Source organism: Centruroides vittatus, unplaced genomic scaffold, assembly GCF_030686945.1.
Source record: "Centruroides vittatus isolate TY-2023 unplaced genomic scaffold, ASM3068694v2 contig_3118, whole genome shotgun sequence".
In the NCBI taxonomy this organism is placed as follows: Eukaryota; Metazoa; Arthropoda; class Arachnida; order Scorpiones; family Buthidae; genus Centruroides; species Centruroides vittatus.
In genome coordinates this window covers 165,412-191,882 of record NW_027122009.1, presented here as the reverse complement: position 1 = coordinate 191,882, position 26,471 = coordinate 165,412, and the positions used below count along the sequence as shown (strand labels likewise).

Below are 26,471 nucleotides of genomic sequence, written 5' to 3'. Positions count from 1 at the left end.
TGATTCTTTTCTTCCAGAATATTCTAAATTATTTAATTTAATTTTAATTATTAAATTTAATAAGAGAGGGTGCCTAATGTCTCTCTCTAGTGACAAATTATTTAAAATTAATTAAATATAATCTTGGAAAAGTAGCTCGATGTAATCCAGTAGTTGTTTGGCTTATTACAAATATATTGGGTTTTGGGATGTTTGTATAGTTGTGTATTCATTGTAAGGTTCAACATAAATGAAATATGGCATTTCACAAATCTTAGAGCTTTTATCAAGTTTCACAAGAAACTTTGTTAATTCTGTTATTTCAAAAGAGATTCATTTTGCCTGATGGTGTTAACATTTTTACCCCAAAAGATTCAAAATAAATGACAGATGCACTCTAACCCTGTGCAATATATAAATAAATATTATATGTACTGTACAGTATGTTAAGAAATTAAAAAACTATCACATTTTTTTAGATTCCTCAAAACTAACTATGTTTAATGATCAATTATTTGCAACCAAATAAATACAATAAATAATCACATTTCAGTTAGTTCAACAATCTTAACACATTTTAGTTATTAGTTTTACAAAGTCAAATTTTTACTGTAATTTTTATTTCTTCATATTTATTTTTACATGCTTATGCTTGTGGTTACATACTATGTCACCACAATTGAATAAGCTTCACAAATTACTGGTCATGGATGAAAAAGACAAGTTTGATATGAAAATAGGGTAGCATAGTCACCATATTTTTTTTAATTGTTAATGTTATGGACAATTTCTTTATGTGCTTGTGTTTGTTACAGTTCAAATATAACAATTATTTGTGATTCATAACAAATAATTTCCAATAATTTCTTCACATTATTGGAAAAATGAAATTCTCTGCTTGAACCACCACATCTGAAAATAAATGTGAAGAAATAAAAAGTTTATTTAACAACATAAAAGAGTTAAATCTACAGAGGCTTCATTTTTGCTAAATAGGAAAAGACATCACAATTTTTTCATCTCTTGTTTTATGTGAGGAATAATAATTCTAATGATACTGTAAAATAATAAAATAATTACAGTAATACCTCGAGTTACACTACCCTGACTTACGTGAACCCGGAGTTACACGATTTTCAAACCTCGTTCGTTCATTTTTTGTTTGAGCGTCACACAACTCTTGATTACTCATTCCTCCCACATTATTGTTCAGCTTACATGTTCGGACGTGTCGCACAGAATTGATGCATAGCTACAATTTATTTTGAGTTTGTAGGGGTAGAATCATGCAGGAACACGATTCCAGCCTTCTTTTTGAACTGGTAATGGTCACCGTTACAAAAAGACAGTTGAGGAAGCGACTGTTGGAGTTTGAATGCATATCCGCTCATTGGTCATTAGACTGTCGTAGCACCTGCGGACCTAAGATAAAGCTAGTTCAATTGAAAAGGGGTTACGAATTTAAAAAAATATAAACTCCAACAAAGAGCGCATTTCTTCTACAAAACGAGAAATAAAAAAATTATTAGCATGCTATGAAGAAATTTTGCGGGAGAAAAAAATCTTTGAGCCGTCAGACGAATTTGTTAGATTTTAGGAAGCCTTCTACATCAAAATAACTTCAGTTTATGATTTTAATAATATAATTTGTTATACATATGTATTATCTAAGATTTTATTAAACATGTTTTTCTAAATTATTGTTTTTTTTAGTCCCCAGCCCCAATTAAAAATAATTTGTATGTATTTATATGTGAAATTATACCATGACTTATGCGAATTCAACTTACATGGTTATCGCTCGGTCTCACCTATCGTGTAAGTTCGGGGTATACCTGTATATTACACAAAAAAGAAAAAAAAATCTAAAATTGCAAAGATTTGAATATACATTGTGTAGCTCCAGCGCCTAATATCTTATCTATTTGGCTGTCGTCATCTGAGGAGATGTGAAACTTTCATAGACATGCTAAACACTCAAGTTTATATATATGTATAAATGTCCATGAAGCTTTTTTTCTGCACCTCACAATACATCAGCAAATATATAAATATCATTACAAGAATATTGGAAAAATGAAATTCTCTGCTCGAACAAAGCTTTTACAATCAATCAGAAAAATGGTCTACTCCAGACTCATGAAGTGTGATTGAACTTGAGAATGCCATCTTCAACCAGGATCTGTCAACATTGTGCATAGTTGAACTATAGAAACGACTGGACCAACCTTGTCATCTGTTACAAAAGGAAGTTAGAATGGATACTTCTATTTCAAGTGCTGAAAAGTAAGTAACTGGTCCTCTTTTCTGTAGTGTGGGATGATATCTCAATCCCCTCTTTTGTACAGGAGGTACTGAAGTATGGCCCAATGTTTGCACCTCCTCCCTCCAATAAGGACACTAGATCCATCATTTTAGATCTAGATATCCTGTTGAATGGTCTCCTCGACACACAAAAGAATACTACAGATAGTAGTGTGAAAATTTGAACCCGACGGAACCAAAACACTAATAATAAAATATTTTATTGTTTGGTTCCCACGGAGAAAACATGAATCATGAGGAACAACATTCAAATAATGCTGGTTGGTGAAACCGAGAAACGTGACCGAGACGATAAAAGGCGACGAGAGAAGAAAAGGGGGCCGGTTACGTAGTGTCGCTTAGACAGTGTGTGTGCGTCCCAAGTCCCGAGGGAATCCGACATCGAACGAAGGAATACCTTGCCGGGGATACTTTAACTGGTAACAAGATCGACTCGGATTAAGAGGTATGACTTCCCCAAAGTTGTGTAAACTCTCCCTCCACGTGGCTAAACTGTAGGCGACAGTAGCTCGCCTCTATTCTAACTGTAGCTTTAGTCTTAATAACTTGTTGTTGTTGTTTTTAGACGTTGTCAATGTCCTTTATTCGAGTATCGCCGCCACTCTACCGTCGGACCCATCCGCTTCCTCCTTCTCCACTCGCGTAACGAATCCAAGCTGCCATCTTGACGTGGGCAGGTCTCACTGACCTGTTAGCTGAGAAATAGGAGGTGCGACTCCGTCCACCTCCTGGCGCACCCACAGTAGCGATATGAAGATCAGGAATGCAAAGGAAACCCCATAGATGGTGAAGCTAAGGGATGACCTTCATAGAACTATGGGCTGGATGTGGAGGAATAACATTACTCTCATCAAGGCCGACAAGAGAATGTCCTTCCTAGTTATGAAAAGAGACACTTATGTATGAGGTTTGCAACAGTACATAGAGCAGATGCAATGCAAACATGTGGGGCCTGAGTTTGTAGATAAACTGCAAGCTAGGGTTAAACACTTTGCCTGTACTAAGCTAACTGAGCAGCTGGCTATAGCTAGGTCAACCGTGGACTCACCAGATATTCCAAGGTGGTTTGCATTTGCCAAAATCCACAAACAGGGTCAGTGACTTTGTCCAGTGCTGGACAAGACTAGATCTACCTGCTTGTTGGAGAAGTACATTCATACACTCCTTACTGTTTGTAGCTCATATGAACTGGTCCAGCAATTACAGAATGTTGGCCCTCCAGGCTCCTGAACAGTTTTGGACTTAAGTTTCTGTACCCATCTATGAAACTTCTCCCGTGTTTATGTGTAGTTTGCAACTGGTTCTTCCAGCACACTCCACCTACAGATACTGGAACTGGCAACCCTTTTCTGATTTGCTACTACCCCATTCTCCATTTTAACAGTAAGGTCTTCCTCCAAGGACATGAGGGACTTGATGGGTAGCCCATTTTCAAGAGATTTGTGTGAGAGTAATTTGCCAGTTAGAAGAGAAGGTCCTCCTGGCATTCCACTTCAACATTTTTTTTATGTAGGAGATATGTGGATGATATCCTCATTTTATGGAAGGAGGTCCCAGATTTAAGGCCATTTCTTGATTCTATCAATAGCAACCCTTACAGCCGATTGCAGAGAGAACATTTAGAGGCCAACGGCAGTTTACAGATCAGGTAGACCATTATTCAGAAAAATTTCATTGCAGAGACAGTGTTTTGAGCTTGCCACAATGTCGACAGTAATTAGAAACAAGTTATCTGACCTACTTTCTAGACTCACTCGACAGCAGGTTTAGAGGGCTTTTTAATTCAAGTGGTAGTTTTGTTGGTGGTGGAAAAGTTTAGATAAAAATGGATATCATTCCTTCAATAAATGTTGTAAATGGTATGAATTGACAAAATTATTCATTAATTAATTGCTTGGAACAAAAATAACAAATTAAATATTTTAAATTTGTTTTAAATGTTCCAATTCTGATATTCAAATGGGTAAAGACTTAAAACAGTGTTTCTCAAACTTTTTTGTCTGGTGGCACACTGAAATTATTAAACAAAATTCACGGCACCCCTATTATTATTATTATTATATTTTATTTTTTGCTTTTTTATGGTTAGTAAAGATATGAAGGATGAAAAGTCTTTGAAAAAAAATAAAAGTTTTTTAAAGTAAGTAAGTTTATTTCCAAACAACACAAAAACATTCAAAACAAAAGTTATTATTATAAAGGTATCTGGTGATAAAATGAGCTCCCAATTTTTTATGATTTACTAGTGCTAATTGATTCCTTAGCTTTGCTACCAGTAACCACTTCTTGATCATTAGAATCTTCACGTTTTCTTTTTTTAATGAAAAAATTGTTCATGATATTGAACGACATAATTAACTTCAATATTTTATTATAAAATTTAATTACACGTTAATAATTTATTTTTTTCTTGTTGTAAAGAAGAAAAATATTTTTATATGATGCTTTTTCGTTATTGTCTGAACATATAACAATAATAAAAACAATTACTGCATTCAACGCATTTATATTGCACTTCTACTCGCTGCAGGAACAGAAGAACAGACAACTAGTAACTAGTTCGTTTTTTTTTATAGTATTTACGTATCGCCAATTACCGAGTCACTGAGACAAGTGGCGACGTAACAAGATTAGTAGAAAAAAACCAATATTCATTTTTTATAATTGTTTTAATTATTTATTTAATTTAATACTTTAATTCCATTATTTTAAGTAATTTTAATTTAATTATTTAAAAATTTCACGGCACCCTTGTGGCGTACTTGCGGCACCCGCTTTGAGAACCACTGACTTAAAACTACAATTAATTTAAATCACATGCATTTATTTACAATTTGAGTATCGCGTCGGTTATAAAACATTAATGCATTTCGGAGTCATTTCGGAGTTAATCACCTAGTCAGAACGTTCTGTTATACAAACAAGACAGTTTAATAATTACTGAAATTTTTTTATAGAAATAAAAAAATGAATAATTTTAAATATTTTATTATTACTATTACATTTTGACAGTTAGGATGGGAGATGATGTCAAGATAATTCCTTAAAAATTTATTCCAAAGATGATTTCGAATTTGGTATAAATTTTCTAAATATGGATTTGTTCGTATTTTAAACTGTATTGGCAATGAAATTAAATATCAAAATGGAAAAGGATTGTCATTAATTGCCGAACAATGGTTGTTGACGGCCTTAAGATTTTATTTCTGGAAGGTTTTGGAATATAGCTGGCAACCTATTTTGATGTCACAAACAAATAACCTGATTGGCTGAATGACTCTTAACATGGGAGTAATGGCGAAGAAAGTAAGAGCCAATGTTTTTTCAAAGTTTGTTTAGAGGGCGTTCAGAAATAGACGCTTGTCATCTTTGCAATGCATTTTAAACTGCAGTTCAGCCAGCCAATGTCTATAGGCCGTTCTGTTGTTAAACGTCGTTTAATGAAAACTCTGTCTCTGCAATTGGCTGTTAGGGTTACTACTGGAGCTGGACCATGCAAGCAGGGATGAAGTGCATTTCTTAGATATCAACATCATGCACAAGAGGCTGATATTGTGACCTTGGTCTATTGTAAGCTGACTTTCGTTCCGTGTTACATCCTGGCTGGCTTATATGATCCCTGCTCCTATAAAATTGTGGTAGAGCCTGGGCACATTACAATTGAACAGAAACACATACCGTATTTTACGGACTATAAGACGCGCCTTAATTTTTAAGCAATTTTTTAAAAAAATACCTAGAAGACACTACGGACTATAAGACACACCTGAATTTTGGAGGCAATTTTTCGAAGAAAAAAGTGTGTCTTATAGTCTGTAAAATACGGTATACCCATTCTTCCTCACCAGTTATGTGATGATGAATTGGTGCAGTAGAAAGTCTAGCTATAGCCAATGGACATAATGCATCATTCGTGCATAGGATAGCAGCTGAGGCTGCTTGTGACCACCCCAATATATCAAAAAGGCTAAATGGGCTGCCATAGTAGTGATCGCCAGATTAGAGAGGAGTGTGACGTGGTGACCTTTCACCTCCTCCTGAGGTTGGTATTTAATATGATTGCCAGAAAAGGGCCATAAATATTACTTATAGGAGATATCTCACTATTTTCACTGTCCTCAGGAATGTGAAGGATCCCCACCCCCCATAAGCTTCTGGGTGTGTAATGCTTTCAGAGGCACAGAAAGATAGGAGATTTGATAGGCACTAGTGTATATAGGCTCCACAAAAAGATCACTGGATTGTCAGTGGCTACAGGAGCATGTTGCTGACATGTTGCAGTCAACGCTCCCTGTCAATATATGCAGTTGACCTGCATTTAGAGGTGCACTTACAACAAACTAGTATCCTAATAACAATGCAATGCACTGGCCGGCTTACATATTTAGAAGCCTTATAAATTTTCAAAGCAAACATAAACAGCATGTGTATCAATCACAAGGAGGAATTTTTTCTACATGCAGCTTGGCAAGCTTTTTACAAACTGGCACTGTAGTTTTTCAGTTGTTGTAGGGCCTCTTGCACATACCCATACCAATGCAGGGCATTTTGTTTTGTTTTTGTATTGTCAAAGCAGGAGCTCAAACACATTCCTTTTGTTGTAAATTAGTTTGTTTTTTTAATGGACATTCAAATTTTTATATTTTTTTTTGTGATTGTGTTTTATCAATGAAACAGTAAGATTCACTAAAGCCGGACTTTGGAGGAGCCCAAAAACATTCATGCAGTATATATATTACTGACACTGGACAATAGATTTATAGCGAGATTTATATATCATCCAGTGTAGAGTGTTCTTTTTCATCTTATTAAATTTATATTTAATGTAAAACTAAATCATTGCTCAATTGATAAATTACAATATAAATTTTTATATATATATTTTATGTTAAGTATCACATGCAACAGACTTATTTAACAAATGTTAAATAAGTCTGTTGCATAAGATAGAAGAATTTTTGCTCGATGACTGATGAACACATTTGTAGGAAAACATTACAAATGTTTTTGTATAACAAATAAAATATAGCATTAACTTTCTCATTACTAAATTTATCAACTACTAAATTTCTGTATTCTAAGTATATAATCTGAAAAATATTTTTTGATAAAAGTAGAATAGAAAACCTACAGTTCAATCTTAACTTTATCATAGAAAAGTTATGAGAAGCATTGTCATAGATACATGCGTTTTCTTTAATGAAACTTTGAATGGTAAAGAAATATCTTGAATACCTTGATGATAAAAGAATTAAAATTATTAAATACGAAATGTAAAATAACTGAAGCTTTTTTAAAAACCTTATTTAGCATTTGAAATCTGTATATTTAGAATAAATGATGAAAGTAGATTAGTATAGCAGCCATGATATGATTTCTGAATAAAAATTTGTCTAGTCAAACCAGTTTTTAAAATAATTATTTAACCTTTTTCAAATTTAAATCAATTTTTTGGGTTTTTAAATTACCCATGAATGATTATAAAACAGTAAAAAAATAGCCTTGTGTTAAGTAATTACATTTAATAACTATAAGAGATGACTTTAACATCTCTTCAATTGATAGCATATGTAAAAAGAATTTTGAATCAGGTAATTTAGATTCTTACTAAATAATAAGTACACTATTCAGGATAATTTAATATCAGTTTGTCTGGGATTATGAACCAAAAAATGATACTGGAAATTTGTCATTAAAGCATCTATAAATCATTTGCAATATGAATTATATAATTTCAGTAGATTTATATTATATATACTGTATTTATTAAAGTAATCTTTCTCTGAAATGTTTTCAGGTACAAATTGCTCGCAAACCTATTCAAAATTTACCTCCAAGATTTTTACGAGCTCAGAGGATATCGTCTTCATCATTGTCATCATCTCCTCCTTCAGTTTTATCTATAGAAAATTTTACAGATGTATGTACACCTGAACCTGAAATAGCTGCAAACAATTGGGTAGAAGATGTGGCACCTTTACAGTCAGTTATTTCAGAAGAAAATGGTATTCATTTATTTAAGCTAATAAAAATATATAAAGGATGTTCCAAAAGTCATTTGACTAAAATATATTATAAGATTATTTATATGCAAATGTTTTGAACAGATTTTAACAATTATTTAAAATCTTAAAATATATATTTGGTGAAGTGACTTTTTGGTCCTTATAAGATTAAGGCTAGAAACATGTAGTTTTATACAAAAAGTCAAAGATTTATTAAATTTTGGTCAAGTATCATTTTTAGCCTTGTAAATTATATTAAGTAAAATAAATTGAAATATTAAAAATAAATTAGTTACTCTAGAATAATTTTATTCATGACAGGTTAAAATTTTAAAACTCAATCTTTTTATTACTTAATAAACTAAGATTGGAAATAAATCAGCTATTTCAAGCTATTGTTTAGATTCTAACTGATTGGTTAATTGTAATTGCTGACAGAAAGCTTTCATCATGCTTTTTAAAATATAAATGAAGCTAAAGAACTAAAGTGTGAACTAGATAAAAGAATTACCGTATTTTACGGACTATAAGACGCACTTTTTTCTTCGAAAAATTGCCTCCCAAAATTCAGGTGCGTCTTATAGTCCGTAGTGTCTTAAAGGTATTTTTTTAAAAAAAATTGCTTAAAAATTAAGGTGTGTCTTATAGTCCGTAGCGTCTTATAGTCCGTAAAATACGGTATATATATACTGTATTTACTCTCATATAAAACGAAGTTTTTATTCATTTTTTCACTGCTTTAAAAATTAAATTGTCTTATACATGCGAGCGAAGGATTCTTTGTGTTTTTGCAATAATTTTTGTAAACCATGTATTTGCATTTTTTACTGGATGCTCACCCTCTGGCGTTTAAAAACAAAAGTATTTTATCTGGGTCGTTTGAATCGTTCTTGTGTATTGTCAGGTGTAAAGATGAATAGCAATAGGAAAAGCAAGGCTTTTGAATTGAATTCCAAATTGAAATTCCAAAATCACACGGGAGATTGATATAAGTTTTAATCAATTCCTACGTGAGAACAGATGATGATTCGGAAATCAGAATTCAGAGAAACTCACAAGTGTAATTGACGGAGAGGGGATTCGACGGTTAAGAATTGGCAAAAAAGGTTGCTGATTATCCAGCTTTACATGAACAAATTATGTTGTCGATTTTACAAGATTTTTCCTTAAAGTTTAAAATGCCAGTAATTTTTGCAGGACAACATGTGCATTTACATGCTTTTGATATTTTATTTGTGATTAAAAAAAAAAAAAAAAAATTAGAATTGTATTAATAAATCTAATTTTCTTTATTTTGATCTTTAAAGTTACACCTCGTCCTATATACGAGATCATCTTATTGTGAGTAAATAAAGTATATATTTTAAAACCAATGTCAATTGATTTTTAATAATGATTTTGATGTGAGTTAAATGTTTTTAACTTTGATTTTATTCATTTGCTGTCTGTTTTTTGTTGAACAGCTCTTTTCTTTATTATTTACTATTACTTTTTTTTAAACTCAAAAAATCATGAAGACATTGACTAACTTCTAATTAGCTGATTGCACAGAATATAGTTATTTACTTTAATATTTTAAAAAATTAAACTTTTAAATGAAGTATTTTTGTTTAAAATTTATCTGTACATAAAACCTTTATTGCCTAATATAAAAACTTAAACTTAAAAATTTTTTTCGAAAAATACTTTGTAGATGATTTTTACTATATTATTATATAAAGTAGCTTTTAGCCATCAAGATGCACTTATTTTTCAAAACTATCCAGAAATATTTGTAGATTTCTTTTACAGCACAGTATGAATGTGTGTATTTTTGTGAAGTAACTTTTTCATTAACAATATTTTAAGAAACAGACATATTGCTTTATAAATTAATAATTTTACTTTTAGAAACTTTTAGAAATATCATTGTTAATTTATAAATTTAAATATTAAATGAGCCAAAATTGAGAGTTCATTGTTGCAAAATCAGATGAGTATGAGAGAGAGAGATCCCAACAGCTGTACTTTCCAGTGTTTTCAGTGACATGAAGCAGCAGGGCTGTGTGTCTATTGGCCAATATTGGCTATTTTTTGCATAATTTTTCTTGCATTTGATGCATTTTTTCACGGTAAGAATGATTTTACCAGGTTGTAGGAATAAGTAATGTACAAAGATCACTCTGAAAGTTTCTAGATATATGAAAAGTTTTATGTGAAACTTATCACCATTGTTCACAATTTATCAAAATATTCTGCATGATGCTGAATGTAACTATTCATCTAGTCAAACCACTTAAGGAAAGATATGAATCACTCTCTCTTCTTCACAGAGATTGGTTGGGTTGGCCACCAATCAATCTCTATAGGCACTTACAGCTTCTTCTGGCAACTCAAAATGTTGTCCATAGAAGCTACTTTTATTTCTGTAAAGAGAAAGAAGTTTGAATGGACTACCTGGTCAGGCTATTTGGTGGATGGGTTACCAGCTGTATCTTTAACTCATTCAGAAACTCAACGGTCTTTGTGGCTATGTGGATGGGTGTGTTGTCATGGTAAAGAAGACAATCTGGTAATTGGCTGCCTTCTGCAAATCTTCCCAGAAACCTTTTGTTAGGCAAACAGTGGTGTACCATTCTGCAGTAATAGTTTTTATTTCCACCAGTGGAATGGTGCAAATGTGTGTAGATTTTCCAAAGATGATGGTCACAATTTGCCAACCAACACTTATTTAATGCTTCACTGTCAGATGGATTTCCTTGTTGGAAAAAATGAAATTTGGGATTGCTGTCTGATTTCTGGCTCATATTGATAGACAAATGTATCATCACCAGTAATGACACCGAAAAACGTTTTGATATTCCATTTGCAAATTTCTTAATTGTTAAGACACCATTCCATATGAACCTCCTTTTGCTCCTCAGTAAGAGAATGTGGCACTCAGCAATATGAATCTTTAAGTGAAGGTGTGTGAGAAAAAATTCATACACTGCTACCAATTTAATCTGCAAGATGTTAGCAATTTCCTTGTAAGTTATCTAGGAGTCTTCCCTGACCATGACCTCTACCAAGCCACATTCTATTGAGTAACTGCAGTTGAGGGGTAGCCACTTTTACCTTCATCTTTCAGGCTCATTCTTCCATACTGAAATTAAGTGAATTCCAAAAATAAAAAAAACTGTGTTTTTGGTGAACAAATGTCTAGAAAATCTGCCTGCAAACACACAAGACATTCTTACCTGCAGTAGACAATCATAAAGTTATAATATTTTATGGGTGAAGACTTGGCTTTGTCACATGCTTGGAGTTTCATCAACATTGATTTGATAATTAATAGTGAGGTTGTGGTCGAAGTTTTCATCTCTAAAACATGAACGTTGAGCTCCACTGTCTTGTAAGTGGCACTCAATGTGCACGTTTTAGAGATGAAAACTTCTGCCAAAACCTTGCTATTGATTATCACATAGGATCCAAGTTTAATTGTATGTTACAGTGCTATGGAAAAACTATATCTCTTTTCAGGAAAAAAATACACATTTCCAGATGAATTTTTCCTCCTTCCTTCATTTAACTTGTATCTATTTATCCGACTTTGATATTTTCTAGGGAAATCAGTATCTGGATATTGTTGAATAAAGCAATTTAGAACCATTTGCAATAATGTTGATCAGTTGTTCATTATCAATTATTTTAGCTAGACAACCATAATACTGTAATTTTGGGCATAATTTGTCTTTTAAATTTAGATAATCTATAGGTTTTCTGTATTTGAAATTGGGTACAGGTTATATTTCAGTTTTAAATTGCAATTATGATTTATCAAACAGATTTTGTATCTAAAGTCACTGATAGCATGTTTAGAAAACACAAAAAATCCTGTGTATGTGATGCAGAAATATTTTTCTGCCATTGAAATTTTTCCAAAACCTACAAAAACATACAGTATATGTATACTTCATCTTTAAGATCTCTCCTATTTTATTTTTTGTCTTTTAGTTTTTGCCTATAACTTTATAGAATTTTTTAATATTTAAACCTCATCCAGCATTCATTTATTCTTGTTCTACAGGGTGTTTCATTTAAAAGTGGCCCAATGCACAGGATATAAGAGAGAATATAATATCAGAAAATAATTATATTGTGAGAACTATGGCTATTATTTATAAAATTTAATATTTGAATCAAATTTAAAGTTAAACAAAAGCTAAAAATCTTGGAAATCAACAGGGAAGTTCAGGAGATTTTATCTTTTGACAATACTTCCTTTTAAAATGATACATCTTCCTGAGATTACTACTCCAGGAAACTTTGATAAAAAGCAGAGATTGGATAATAATCTAATAATCTCATTCCCTATCTGATTTTACCAAATTTGGGTATATCTAAATTTGTGAAAAGGACAATATAAAATGGAAAGGTGACAGAAGGTCAAAGGAGTTTGAGTTCAAGTCTGAGTATACTTCAAGATTGTTTCTTGCTGCTTTGCCCCAGCAAGACTCCATTGTCTCAGCTCCCAAGTTGTGCCTATATTGCTAGAATGTTGATGGTGTCTATGTCTTATACTAAGGAATATATTGAAGGAAGGAACAAGGAACTCCACAACAGGCATTTATCAACATGTGTTCAGGTTGTAAACTCTGTCTTGTGGAATCAGGTGTGGATAGGTTACACTGAATGGTACAGAAATCTCTACTAGATGTAATTTATGTTGTTTGTAGTGTGTAGTGATAATTCCTTATGTTTAAAATAAATCTTTGTTGTTTTTTTGTAGTAAAGTGAATCACTTTCAGGTTTCATGTCTCTTCTATCTCTCCTCCATCCCTTGTCCTGAGTCCCCATATGGAAACTTGTGACCTAGACATGGATAAACCATAGGCGGTGTCAGAAGAATATCAGTCATTCCATTTGATTTACTGTCATCTGGAAACCCCCCATTTCTGATCATGTGACTTTCACAATATTATATATTGTATTACCATATTACTACAAGCACACACATTGCTCCATCTGTGCTCACCACATATCATATGTTTGCACACATTACAACCTTCCCTTTGGTGATGGAATGGGATAGCCAAGTGAGAAAACTAGACATTCATGTATGTTCATGTGTATTGTGCAATTGATGTACTAATTTCAGCAAATGACGATATTATCATTTAATTAATATGCCTTTGTGTCTTTAATTTAAACTTATCTCGTCTACTAGTACTTTATCAATTAACAGGACTTATTATACTGGATTTATGGATGCAGCAATTAGGTCTTACAGATCAGAAATAATAATGTTTGTTTAAATCATCTGAACACATACACTTTAACATCGTGTTTTGGACCTGTTCGTCCCTCATCAGCAGGCATTTAAAAGACATTTTCTACAATTAAAATAAATTTTGTTACAATCATAAATAAACAAATTTCCTGACAATAAAACAATAAAATTCTTACAAATTCTGGGTTTTTAAACACATTCCTAATTCCGAGCATATTCAAAATCAATATTAATCAAATAATTCCATATGTATTCCTGTTTTTTTAAATACATAAATAATTAAATTAAATAAATTTTTTTGGTTTAAAACTTACACAAAAACTTACATCCTTGATTGTTCACATTCACTTAAACTTCACCCCAATCCATTCGAATCCTTCCTTTTATACGTCTCCCCCTCTCTTCTGTCACTGATTCCTCTCCATGATTGGTGTATCTCTCTTTCGGTATTGTCCGGTATTTATTCTATCCATTTATTTAATTATATTGACGTGTTCATATAATTGTCTTTTATAATTATTTTTCTCTTTTTTTCCTTATTTTCACGGTATTCAAATCAATTTAGCAACGTTCTGAATTACAGTGTTCAGCCACTGCTGAATTTGCATTCGCTTATGAGGACATAGTATGTACTATGAGCAAAAATGTGTGAAAAATGTGAAGAAACAAGTTTTATTTAACGATGTAAAAGAGTTAAATCTACAGAGACTTGTTTTCACTAAACAGGATAGGACATCACAATTTTTAATCTCTTGTTTTATAAGCTTTAAACATGAGGAATAATACTAATAATAATGCTAATGATGCAGTAAAATAATAAAATAATAATGTTACACACAAAGGAAAAACTAAACTAAACTAAAATTCCATCTGGCTCTCTCCTTGTTATCAATAAGAATCAGTTTCAAATAAATTTTTTTAATGTATAATTCTGAATAACACATTTGATCACAGTGTTTAAACAATATTTCACAGGTTCTGTAATGTCAAAATTTTTTTGTTTACTGAAAAAGATCAAAGTGAAAAAATAGTCATCCCAAAAAATTCCCCAAATTTTCTGTCAGTTAAAAAAAACAAGTTTTCAATATGGAAATGCTGGGAGACATTGCACAAAACTGCCTTCAGTTCTCAACATCACTTCCTACTTTTCTGCCCAAACTTGCCATGTGATGTCATGAAATTGCTAGGTATGTGATGCATGAGACTAATTGCACATTTGCTTGACATTCTGTTGTTTTTTGTGAAGTGTGCATTGTGATTCAATTTCATTTTGAATTTAGAAATAAGTGCACTAGGGTTTTTATCTAAACTTGCTATCGCCAGTATCATATTTTTATTGTCACATTAATAAAAATATTGCAAAGTGGCAATTTTGGCACTATGCAGCACAATCCATGATTATGGTTCCCAAGGTCACCTGAGTATGTGTGATATTACTACCTATAGGGAAAGTTGAATTCAAATCCACTGACATTTTAAGACTTGAAATTGAATGTTGAATGCAAATTCATTAATACTAGTTGGATGAGCTTTAACATGTGTTTAGGATATGTTAAAACTCAACCAATTAGTTTTCCTTAAGAATGTTTGAGTTTCAACATGTACAAGAGAAACAAGGTGTGCCTTGGTGTCGACGGTCAAAACTTTCAACACCATCTGTAAAGCTGAGTGGATAAACCTGTTTGTATATTCTCTGGTTGTGACAGTTTTTAAATGATACACCCTGTGTTTTTGTTAATATTTGAAAATGTTCAATTTTTGAAACATCAACCTGATGAAAGTCATTAAATATGACCAAAACATTTTTCAGTTTAATAAACCTTTTTTTCTTGCTGTATAAGATTTTATATGGATGATTGAATGATGAAATCGTGATTGCACAAAGTAATTCTTGCAAGTTCTGAGAAAGTTCTAAGAAGACTAAAGCTACCTCTGGTGCTTACAAGGCAGAAATGATGACACCAACACAAATTCATCAGTATAAACACTTTAACTCTTTAAGCACTAAAATTTTTGTTTTTACTACGTAATTGTAGACTGAATTGTTTTTACCCTAAGGATATACTTTAGTGGGGACATATGGTCTAGTTTCTCCCCGGTTGTGTAACAGTTCAAATATATTATTGGGGTGTTTCTATTTGTGAAGTTTTGTGATATTTTCTTGCTATTGTTTTTGTCAATATTTTTAAAATTAACATGATTTTAAATGTTATCTTTTGTATATGATGAGAAATGCACATTCTTTGCTTTATATATAGAATAAATTATATATTAGTTACTCCTCTTTTGAAATAGATAAATAATTCTTTCATTAAATACAATAAGTTTCAATAAAACATTTTGTAAATCATTTTAAAATATTGTAAAAAATATTAAAATATACATGAAAACGAATATGACATAATTAACTAAACAATAACATTAATACTCGATATATTCTAACCTACACACCATCAATGCCATAAGATATCGGACTAGATAAAGCTATAATATATTTTAATTATGAAATAATTTGGTACTAGAGTTAGATGCTATTTCTTATTAACTTTAATAATTATAATTTAATTAAATAATATTATAGCCTTTATCTAGCCTGATATCTTATGATGTTGATAGCATGTAACATAATTAACGATATAAAATAATTTGCATTATAACAATAAAGAATATATTATAAAATAAGATTGATATAAATATAATAAATGAAAAAAAGTTAGAAGAAAGTGTAGATAACATTTCATTCAACAATACAATAATATTTAATTTATATAAAAAATACACAGTATATACAAAACAACAAAGATTTTGTAAACATAACTAACAGACATTCGATGTCTCTCTTAAATGAAAATGAACGCAACCAGGCGAGAAGGGAGTAGAGGAAACGTAAACAATTTGTAAAACAAAACCAGTAAAACAACTTTTTGTTCAGCCGACTTCGTCTTGAACTGGTTAAGGCACTTCATAAAAGTACTTCCAAGCAGGGAGATGGTCTCTGTCCTTGTAATTAATGGCCATTGATCTTCTGGTTGACATGTATTTTTCCAATTTTTCAAGATATGTGAGGTGGGGAAATTTGTTTGTTGCATGTAATATATTAGCTTCTTTTAGGATAATCTGAATGTTGTTCTCCATTGTAAAGGCAGCTAGGGCAATGGTGTGTGATTTCTTTTTATGGAAAATACATATCCCTAAAGTCATAAGTCAAGGGAGTAGTAGTGGTGCTGATCTATACACACTGTTTTGTGGAACCTGTTATTCATGAAGGAAATAGAATACACTCCTGGGAGGTGTTTTCTATCTTTGGAGTTCTAAGAAGACTATACAGTAGGGTTTCTTCTATAATGATCTTGAAAAAAGTGAAGCATCCTGAAACATATCCTATTATCATAAATTTTGTATGTCTAATGTGGATACGGAGATAGAGTTGATAACAATTTCAAAGCAACAGCTCCTATTTTGGAAAGATCATACATATTTGTATATAGTAAAGCCATCTCTGGCTGCAATACATGTGGATATATGGCTTGACATAGAATCAAACCAAGTGTGGAATTTGTTCTGTGGCAGATTTTTCCAAGCCTGTGTTGTTTCTCAAGATATTGGAAGATTCCATGTTGGCTTCAACTGACATTTAAGCATATCCCAGACAGTTGAAATGGTGAAAGATCTGGAGAGAATATGAGTATGGAGAAGTTTTAACATAACAAAGGCATTTTTGTGAAGCATGAGCAGTATGGAGTTGAGCATTGTATTTGCTGGAAAATTGCCAATTGCAGATGTTCCATGAAAAACAACAATCAGTTTCAGGATTTCTTGAATGTATTGCTTTGCTGTTAAGGTTCTGCTGATAAGGGTAGACTGGATATTACAGGAAATTGCCCTTGGCATCTTAACACCAATAATTCTGGAAGTGTGCTGTCCCACAACAGACTGCAGTTTGGATTTCTGCACTTTCTTCCTCCTTACACAAATACAATGGCCATCTGAGGCAAGATTAAAATGTAATTTATCACTACATGTGATGCAATGACATTCAGTGTCTCTCATACCTGTTGGTTGTGACACCATTGGAGATAAAATTGCCTGTGCTGTCTAGTCAGTGGCAGATGCTATAAGGGGGCAGAAAGAGTGGAATGTTGCCTCCACACGGCATCTTGTGATGGTGAGGGATGACACAAGATGTTGTAAAGAGGATGATACACCTTGCTCAATGCTGTAGAATGAAACTGTTGGATTGGAATTATCCAATGGTTTTACACAATTTGATTGTCTTGCTATCCAATAATCATCTCTAGCAGTGCCTGACTAAAAGTAGTTCTTTTAGGCAGTAGCCTGACTGAAAGAATGTTTACTCATTGCACCAACTTTGCAGACACACAAATTTTTTTCATAAATTTCTAAATTTTCTTTATCATAGATTTACAGAGAGGAATACTTTTTATTTTACATTTTGAATAAAAGGCTGTTAAAGGGGGATTTTTGTTTTGATGATTATATTTTGTACTGTTATAACTTATGTATATTTTGTATTTAAATTTGTTAATCATTAAATAAAAATTAACAAAAATATAATTTATTATAAATAAATGATTTATATGTAATTAATTTTCTGTTTTATAAAAATTTATTTCAGTTTCTAATCGTGGTATCATTCGTTCATATGCAGTTTCTAAAGGACTTACGGTAACCTTTCGAAATCTTCCGTTAAATACTAGAGAATTGCCATATACTTACATTTCTATGTTGTTGATTGATGGACAAAAATTTAATTCGTATCCTAATGATAAACCGACTATTGACGAAGCTGAAGAAGAGGCTGCTCGAGTTGCTGTGGAATCTTTGGATTTAAGGCCAGGTAAATCTGTGTGTACTAAAACTACAAGATATGTACAAATCCAAAAATTACCATTAAACAGAGAGACTTTAATTATTACAATTTTCTGATAATTAATGCAAATGAAATTTTAACTATGAAATGAAACTGTATAATTTATGGAAAAGATTTACTAACAACAAAATAAATTTTCTTTGTATATGTATTCAAATTTTTAATTTTCTGTATAAGAATTGTTTTGTAGTAATATCATATTGTCATTCATTTACAGTCTGTTACAAAAGTATAGGAACACCATAAATTTTGTATTTTTTCAAAATTTATTTTGCAATTATTACTGGAAATATTATTAATTATTTTTTATTATTATTTTAATTATTTTATCAGGTTTTTTTTATATTTCATAAAGCAGCATAAATTTTTTTTCACAGTTATTCATTTTTTGATGTGTTACAAAAGTATAGGTACACCACTTAAAAGTCTGAATAATAATAATTAAAATTATCAACTAGGGTGATATATCATCATTTTAAACTGCCATGGTGGCTTTTTTGAATGTTTTATTGAATTTTACATAAATATTTTCAACAATGCCTCGTAGAACTGTACTTCAGGAGCAAAAATACATAAAATTTATTATTTGAGTAGTTCAGGCAAGTATCTGAGGCAAATTTCTGCAGCTGTAAATAGATCTACGAATGCTATTTGAAATGTTTTGCAACAAGGTGAAAACTATGGGCAAAAACTGAAGTCAGGATGGCCTAAATGTTTAGCATTTAGGAAGGAGAGCCAAGTTTTGAAGCTTATAACTAATAAAAGCAAGTAATTTTAGAAAGTGTACCTATACTTTTGTAACAAGTAAAAAGTGAAAAACTGTAATAACTTCTATTATATTATTGTTAAAAAATAAAAAGCTTGAAAATGATATTTTTGTAATTGTTTTAAAACATATAAACAGTTTTCTATTAAAAAAGTTCAAATAAATTTAAAAAAAAACACAAAATTTGTGGTGTTCCTATACTTTTGTAACAGACTGTAATTTACTAGTTTTATATTAAACAATTGTATTTTTTAAAATTTCAATATTAATAACAACAACTTGTTCATTTAAATTGACTTGGTATAAATATTCCTACATTAATTTAATGAATAATACAAGCAGTGCATTAAATGTTAATTTTTAAAATATAATAAATACAAAAGAATTCTGACTTTCTGCTTAAAACGATATTGAAATTCTTTAAGTGATTTGAAAATATGAAAATAAATATAGGTATGCTTTAAAAATAAGAATGACCAGTATTATTCTAATGAACATATTATAACAGTAGATTAAATGATCACTGCAAATAAGTTTTTTTTTTAAATAAAATTCTTTTTATGTTCATAATCTGTTGTTGCAGTAATAGATCTTGGGCATAGTTTGAAAGATTCCTATGACTTTCCAAACAGTTAGAGAAAGAGCTTTCATCCTTATAATTTTGATATAGTTGTCTGTATGATCATTTAGTTAAACAAGTCACACAACATTTTAAGCTTTTCAATACATTTTTTTTTTTTTTAATAATAATTAATTTATAGAAAAGTGATCACCAAAATTTGAACATTCAATTAATGCGAAATTAAGTAGCACAATAAATAGCGAGGTTGAGGCCGAAGTTTTAAATGCAACAACATGTACATCAGATGTTCAACACTGCTTTACTGTAAACCTAGAAGTTTGACAATGGTGTTTGGAATGTTGAGCATGATTCCACTGACTTTCCAAACACCATTGTCAAACATCTAGGCTTACAGTAAAGCATCGAACGTCTGATGTACACATTGTTGCATTTAAAACTTCGGCCTCAACCTCGCTTATAACTGTCTGTGTTAAGACCTTTAAATAAGCACAAAATATATATGCAAATATTTTCAACAAGGCATTACCATCTTCATCAGGCAAAAATTTTTTATAAAATGCATATCAAACAAAAATTCTTTAAAAATGTTAGATGATTAAAAAATTTTTTCAAAAAGTTATTAAGAAAATGCAGCTTCTAAAATTTTTCTCTAATGTGCATAAATACTTAATGTGAATTTTAACGATTTTTAAAGTTTCAATTAAATGTGAGACAAATTGTTAAAAACTTGACATAAAATGGAAAAAGTTACTCATACATAGGAGATACCACCAGAAAGCCTATTACCATTTAGCAGAACAAGATAACATTTTAAGTAATAGATGCTCTACAGAGCTTACCAAGAAGGTGTTAGAACATAATTATGATTATGGTTGGAAGCATCATTATTGAGATAATGTTTAGAGTGGAGAGGCATATTTATCTGGAAATCCTTATATATAGCAACTATGGATTCCTGTAATAGATCGAAACTTTAAAGATCAATTAAAGACACACTAAGTATTTATGCATGTAAGAGAAAAAGTTTAAACTAGTGTTCTCTGAATTAAAAATTTTTATATAAAGTTATTATCTAGCCCTTTTAAAAAATATTGTTTGATATTTCATTCCACAAAAAATTTTTTGCCTGATGCAGATGGTAATGCCTTGTTGAAAGTACTTGCATATATATTTTGTTTATTAAAAGGTTTAAATACCAAAACATATTTGTTGATTATGCTACTTAGAAAACTGATATTTGTGTTTAGTAAACTGTTATTGGATTTGTTTTGTTTTATTATATATTTTAACTCAAAGTTACTTAAGGTTGCAAATTATTAATGTATTCATTTTTATTTCCCTGGCTGTTATCTAACAGTGAAAAAGTACGGTGATCAGTCAAAAAAATGGACTCCAACATTTTTACATTTTTGCACTCAGGATCATGAAATGTTGGGAAATGAAAAACAGTTGGGAGTTTTTCTGTATATATGGATGTTAGTGTGTGTGTGTGTGGAAAGCATGAATTTTTACTAACTTTGAAGCTTAATACCACCTGTGCCTTTGTCAAAAATTTCTGAATTTTTGCAAGAAGGTTTGTTAGGGGGAAATGTTTCTACAGATTTTCAGGAAAATTGACCATTGGTTTGAGAGAGATGACCCCCATCTCTTTAATATCTCCTGAAGCAATCTGAAGATTTATAAAGGTAATGGTAGCAATTATTAAGGATGGAAACAAATATGAATGTGGGAAAGTTCAGCAAAAACATTGCTAGCTTTTTAAAAATTTAATATAATTTTTACTAATTTTCTCAGCTTCTTTCAAATGTGTTTTGTTTCAAAAACCTGCTAAAAACTGCTTGATGATATGTTTGTTTTAAAGATTTGACACCAAATATTCAGGTACACTACAACCTTCACTTCAACCTGCCATTACCCATTAACTATGGATTTCTGTTTTCACTTCATTACTTGCTGTCACTCATACTATTGATACAGATTTTTGCTTTTTGATTAAATCATCTTTTGTCTTATATAACTCGTCTTTAAGTTTTCTCATTAAAAATTTAAAAGAAATAAGATCTTTAAGAATTTAAGATGTTCATAACTTTATTAGAAGGAAGAGCATTAGGATTCTGCAATAATTACCTAAAAAATCAAATGATTTGAATGTTGTAAAAATGCATTGTTTTGGAACAAACTATGTGAAATGCAATTCATAAATTCTAGGATGGAGCCTTGTGATAAAATTTTAAAGATTCAAATTGCAGAATTTGGTTGGAAACAAAGGAAGAAGCCAGATGGAATAATGTACAGTTGGGTTATTTTTTTCATATTTGGATTAAAAACTATAGAGTTGGACAACCATTGGAATAGGAAGTTTATGTAGAGTGAAAGAGAAACTTTTGAAAATCAGAAGATGGAAGTTGTAGCATTTTACAGAGTAATCAACAAACTTCAAGTTAGACTTAAATGTGAGTGACTAGAGTACAGGTATACCTCGAGTTACGTCGTTCTCGATTATACGTCGTTTGTCAAAAAAGTATATGGAAAAATAAAAATCAAGTTTAAGTCATTTTATTCGACTTTACATTTGTCCGCCACAAATATTGAAGTCGTAATATCACTAGAAAAGCATTAAAAGCACATAAAATTATATTAAAATATGTACATTTACAGTAAATGTTAATATAATTATCATAAATCCTAGAGAACGAAACATGAAAACATCTGTGTTTCTGTGTTGTCCTCTCATTTAGTGGTCGTTAAGTGCTCATTATTGGCGTTTTCCACTGTAGTTTTGACTTACGTCGTAACTACACAAGTAAATTCGACTTACGTCATTTTTTGACTTATGTTGCCTCTCCTGGAACCAATTACCGATGTAAGGCTAGGTATACCTGTAGAGGAAGACACTGATTAGTATCAATAATGAGACAGTTAATACATCTCAATTAGGAAATGGATTCAACAATCAAATGTTTCAAAATGGAAGGTTGGTATGTTTCTTGATTCCTCTTCAGGAAGAGTCATATGTAGCTTGTGAAGTTGATAAGAATGTTTACACACAATCTTGCTAAAACAATCTGTAAATAAATGTTTTTATTATCATTTTAGTACAAATGACTATAAATTTTAGAAAAAAACCAGTTATGATTCAGAATCGTGAATCAAGAAGGAAACTGAATAACACACAGGGTTCCTACCAACTTGGAAAGTCAGGGATTTTCATTAGACAAATTCCTTGACTTTCTATGAATTTTTTTGTTCAAAAAAGTCATAGAAAGTCAGGGAATTTGTTTCCTTGGCTACTTTGTTGATTTTTTTTTCTCACACTATGGTTGACCAAGTATAGCTGTCTGTAGATGACAAGAAGTAATGTGGTGCAATGCAGTTCAAAAAACAGGGTTCAGAATATCTCCAGGACCCAAAATTTCTCCCAGACATACACAGAATTTCCCCAAAAATCATTGCACACAAAATAAAACTGTGAGATAGGCAGAGGGTCAGGGGTAAAACCTCACTGACCACTTACATGGGTTGGTAAAACCTGACCTCGTTGTCGTTTCAGATGGCTAGGAGGGCAAAAGTGAGTAGGGAGGTGCATCAGTAAGTCGACGGGTGTCCTTACTTTGACAGGAGACAGGTTTAACAAATAACAATAAAGGTTTATTAAATAACAACGGCAAATACACATACAATAAAGATAACTGATTACTGTTAAAATGTGGATAAAATATATCTATTGCTAACTGCGATCTAACCAATAAAGTGGTCATGTGCCTAACTTCTAGCGGGAGAGAATTTACAAAGGTTATGTTGATATACCTTAATATGCGGTCCGATGACAGTATGTGATGACCTCCTGGACTATGGAAGCTGGAATCAGTCTTATGTCTGGGACTGGAGACACTAGATTCAGACCTTCCTGGATGATTGCGCTCTTTCTGGAGTCGATCGGGTTTTTATACGATCGTTGTTGGCATCGAGCCAACCTATCGTTCAACGTTTGATGACTAATTTGCCGACTCACGATGACTTGGATTTTGTTTTCTCTTTACGATCGGATCGGATGTGTAATTGACGTCCAATCGATTTCCGATCGAACTTGCGGGTCATGAACCCCTTTAAACTTACGAATCTACGCCTTCAAAATCCGCGAGCTCACAAAACCATAATTTGTGGACCAATTAATAATTATCACCTAGTTTAAAAATTCAAATTAAATCATACATATAATTAAATAGCTCTATCATACAATTAGCCATGTAACACTAAAGATAAGTTAACATAAAACATGTAACATCGATAAGTTAACATAAAAAGATTTTAGATTAAGAGAATGCTTTAATTTAAGCATATGTTTTCATTACCATAGGATGGCATATATAATTATAATAATATGTTGATTAATAGAAAATAAAACAACAACTGTCAGAATCACTGGGAAGGATAATCAACCCACGAGAACCTTATTATATCCCAGTATTGACAAATTTTAATTAAAACTAATATTTTCGACCACAATCATGGTCTTCCTCAGGCTTTTGATCAGTACAAATTCAAATATGGAATTAATTAAAATTTGTCGATATTGGGATATAAGAAGGTTCTCGTGGGTTGATTTAATAGAAATAAAATTTAAGTCAGTGCCATGAATGATTATTTCTAGCATAGACAGAAATTAATGGAGCTTTTGACATCCAAAAACAAAAAATGTATTTATGACAATGACTTCAGAATGAATTTTTATAAGGCTCAAAAATTTCAGTTAAGAATGAACTTCAAGTAATGAACACTAAAAAAATACTTTAAAAAGGAAACTTTCAGATATGGCAAGAAAATTTTCGTATTATTGAAATTATTTTCTCACCATAGCTGTTTTGTCTAACTTCAAAAACACTCATTTACAACTATTTAAGTTAAATTAATTTAACTAAAATTAATAATTTAAAAAGTTAATAGGAAAAATTACATATATTTACAATTACAATCATTTAAATAATTTCCTTAAAACATTATAACTTTTTGAAATTACTTGAAATTTTAAAAAGCACAAGCCAGATTTGAGCTCTGGTAATTAATACTGGCTTCCTTATGCACTTAGTTCACCAATGGCTGAGTGGATAAAATACTAATAATTGGTAGCAGATTTGCATCTTACTAACAAGCTGGCAATATAGAGTTTTTCAGGTTTTCTTCACAGATTTAACACTTAAATAGGGTCAGTTTCCTATAGAAAGTTTCTGAGAGGCATCCATTCTTGGCAGATTGTACAAGTGTTGCATCAGTTAAATATCTCATTCTGAGATATTTAACTGATTTTTTTTTTTCATTTGATATTGAAAGCATCATCTGAAAACACTGAAAATGTTTGCACAATGTGTAATGCTGAACAATAGAAATTTTTCTATCCAGATATTTGAGATAATTCAGATGACAGATTTCTCAACAATGTATGGTTTACAGATTCCTGTGGATCTGCAAATGTGTTGACAGGGGTCCTTGAGTTTGTAGAAGAAAAAGAAACATATTCTGTTGTTCAAATTAAAATAAAGACACACTATTGATAATGAAGATAAAACTGTTAAGCTTCATTCACATCTACCAGCACGTAGCGTGGCAGACACGGCACAGACAATAGTTTTCACATCTACAATCCAGCATGCACAGATGCTTTCCGGCGTACTAGGGAGTGCACGTGCGTACCAAATTTTGAAATTATTCGATAGAAGAACTAGCCGTGATGGCAATTTTACTAGAAGAAGAAGAAGAATCAGGTTGTGTAGAAAATCACTATTTTTGTCTACATGGTTAGCTGGAACATTGCCAATAGTGGGTCTCTCCTTGAAATACAGCAACAGAAAAGACATCTCGTCCTCATTTTTCCATTTTTTCCTAGATACACTAGCTTGTCCACTTTTAGTTTTTTTTTGTTTTTTTATGACATGTCTGAATGCATTGCGTAGTAAAGCCCATGTTTTCTTGCAGCCGCAATCTGAAACAAAAAATGTCTTGTTTAATTTTATTGCAGATTTTTGGCAACTGGAGACTCCTACATAACTATAGCATACAGTTATCGACTTGGTGTGAGCACTGTGCACAATATAATTGTAGAAATATGTACTACTATCATACAAAAAATGACAGAAGAATGCATGCTAACACCTACCAAAAAAAAAAAAAAATTTTGTGATATCTTTATATCAGAAGAATTTTGGCACGTATGGAACTTTCCCAATTGCCTTGGTGCCATAGATGGCAAATACGTCGTCATAATAGCTCCAGCTAACAGTGGATCTCTTTATTTTAACTATAAAAAACTTTTTCAATTGTACTGATGGCGATAGTTGATGCCAATTATAAATTTATATATGTGGATATAGGTGCATATGGCAAAAATAGTGATGGGGGAATATTCTCTAATTCAACCATTGGAAAAACTTTATCGGCAGATACTTTAAATGTACCAGAAGAAAAATATCTACCTGGCACTGAAATACTAATGCTGCATGTCATTATAGGAGATGAAGCATTTCCTCTAAAAACATATTTAATGCGGCCTTATCCACAGCCGCAAACACATGTAGTGCAAAAGAAATTTCAATGACAGATTGTCACGTGCAAGAAAGGTAGCAGAAAATACTTTTGGATAATTGGCACAAAAGTTTCGTTTATACAATAGAAGAATC

At 31.4% G+C, this 26,471-nt stretch overlaps 1 protein-coding gene across 2 annotated transcripts in view; it reads left to right on the top strand.

Moving 5' to 3' along the window:
• tapas overlaps nt 1-26,471 on the top strand; it is a 191,314-nt gene that overhangs the window by 52,862 nt on the left and 111,981 nt on the right. For both annotated transcript variants that reach the window (XM_067267916.1, XM_067267917.1), the window contains 2 exons: nt 8,102-8,309; nt 18,197-18,418. In XM_067267916.1, coding sequence (XP_067124017.1) covers nt 8,102-8,309; nt 18,197-18,418 — 430 coding nt within the window. The remainder of the gene's footprint in view (nt 1-8,101; nt 8,310-18,196; nt 18,419-26,471) is intronic.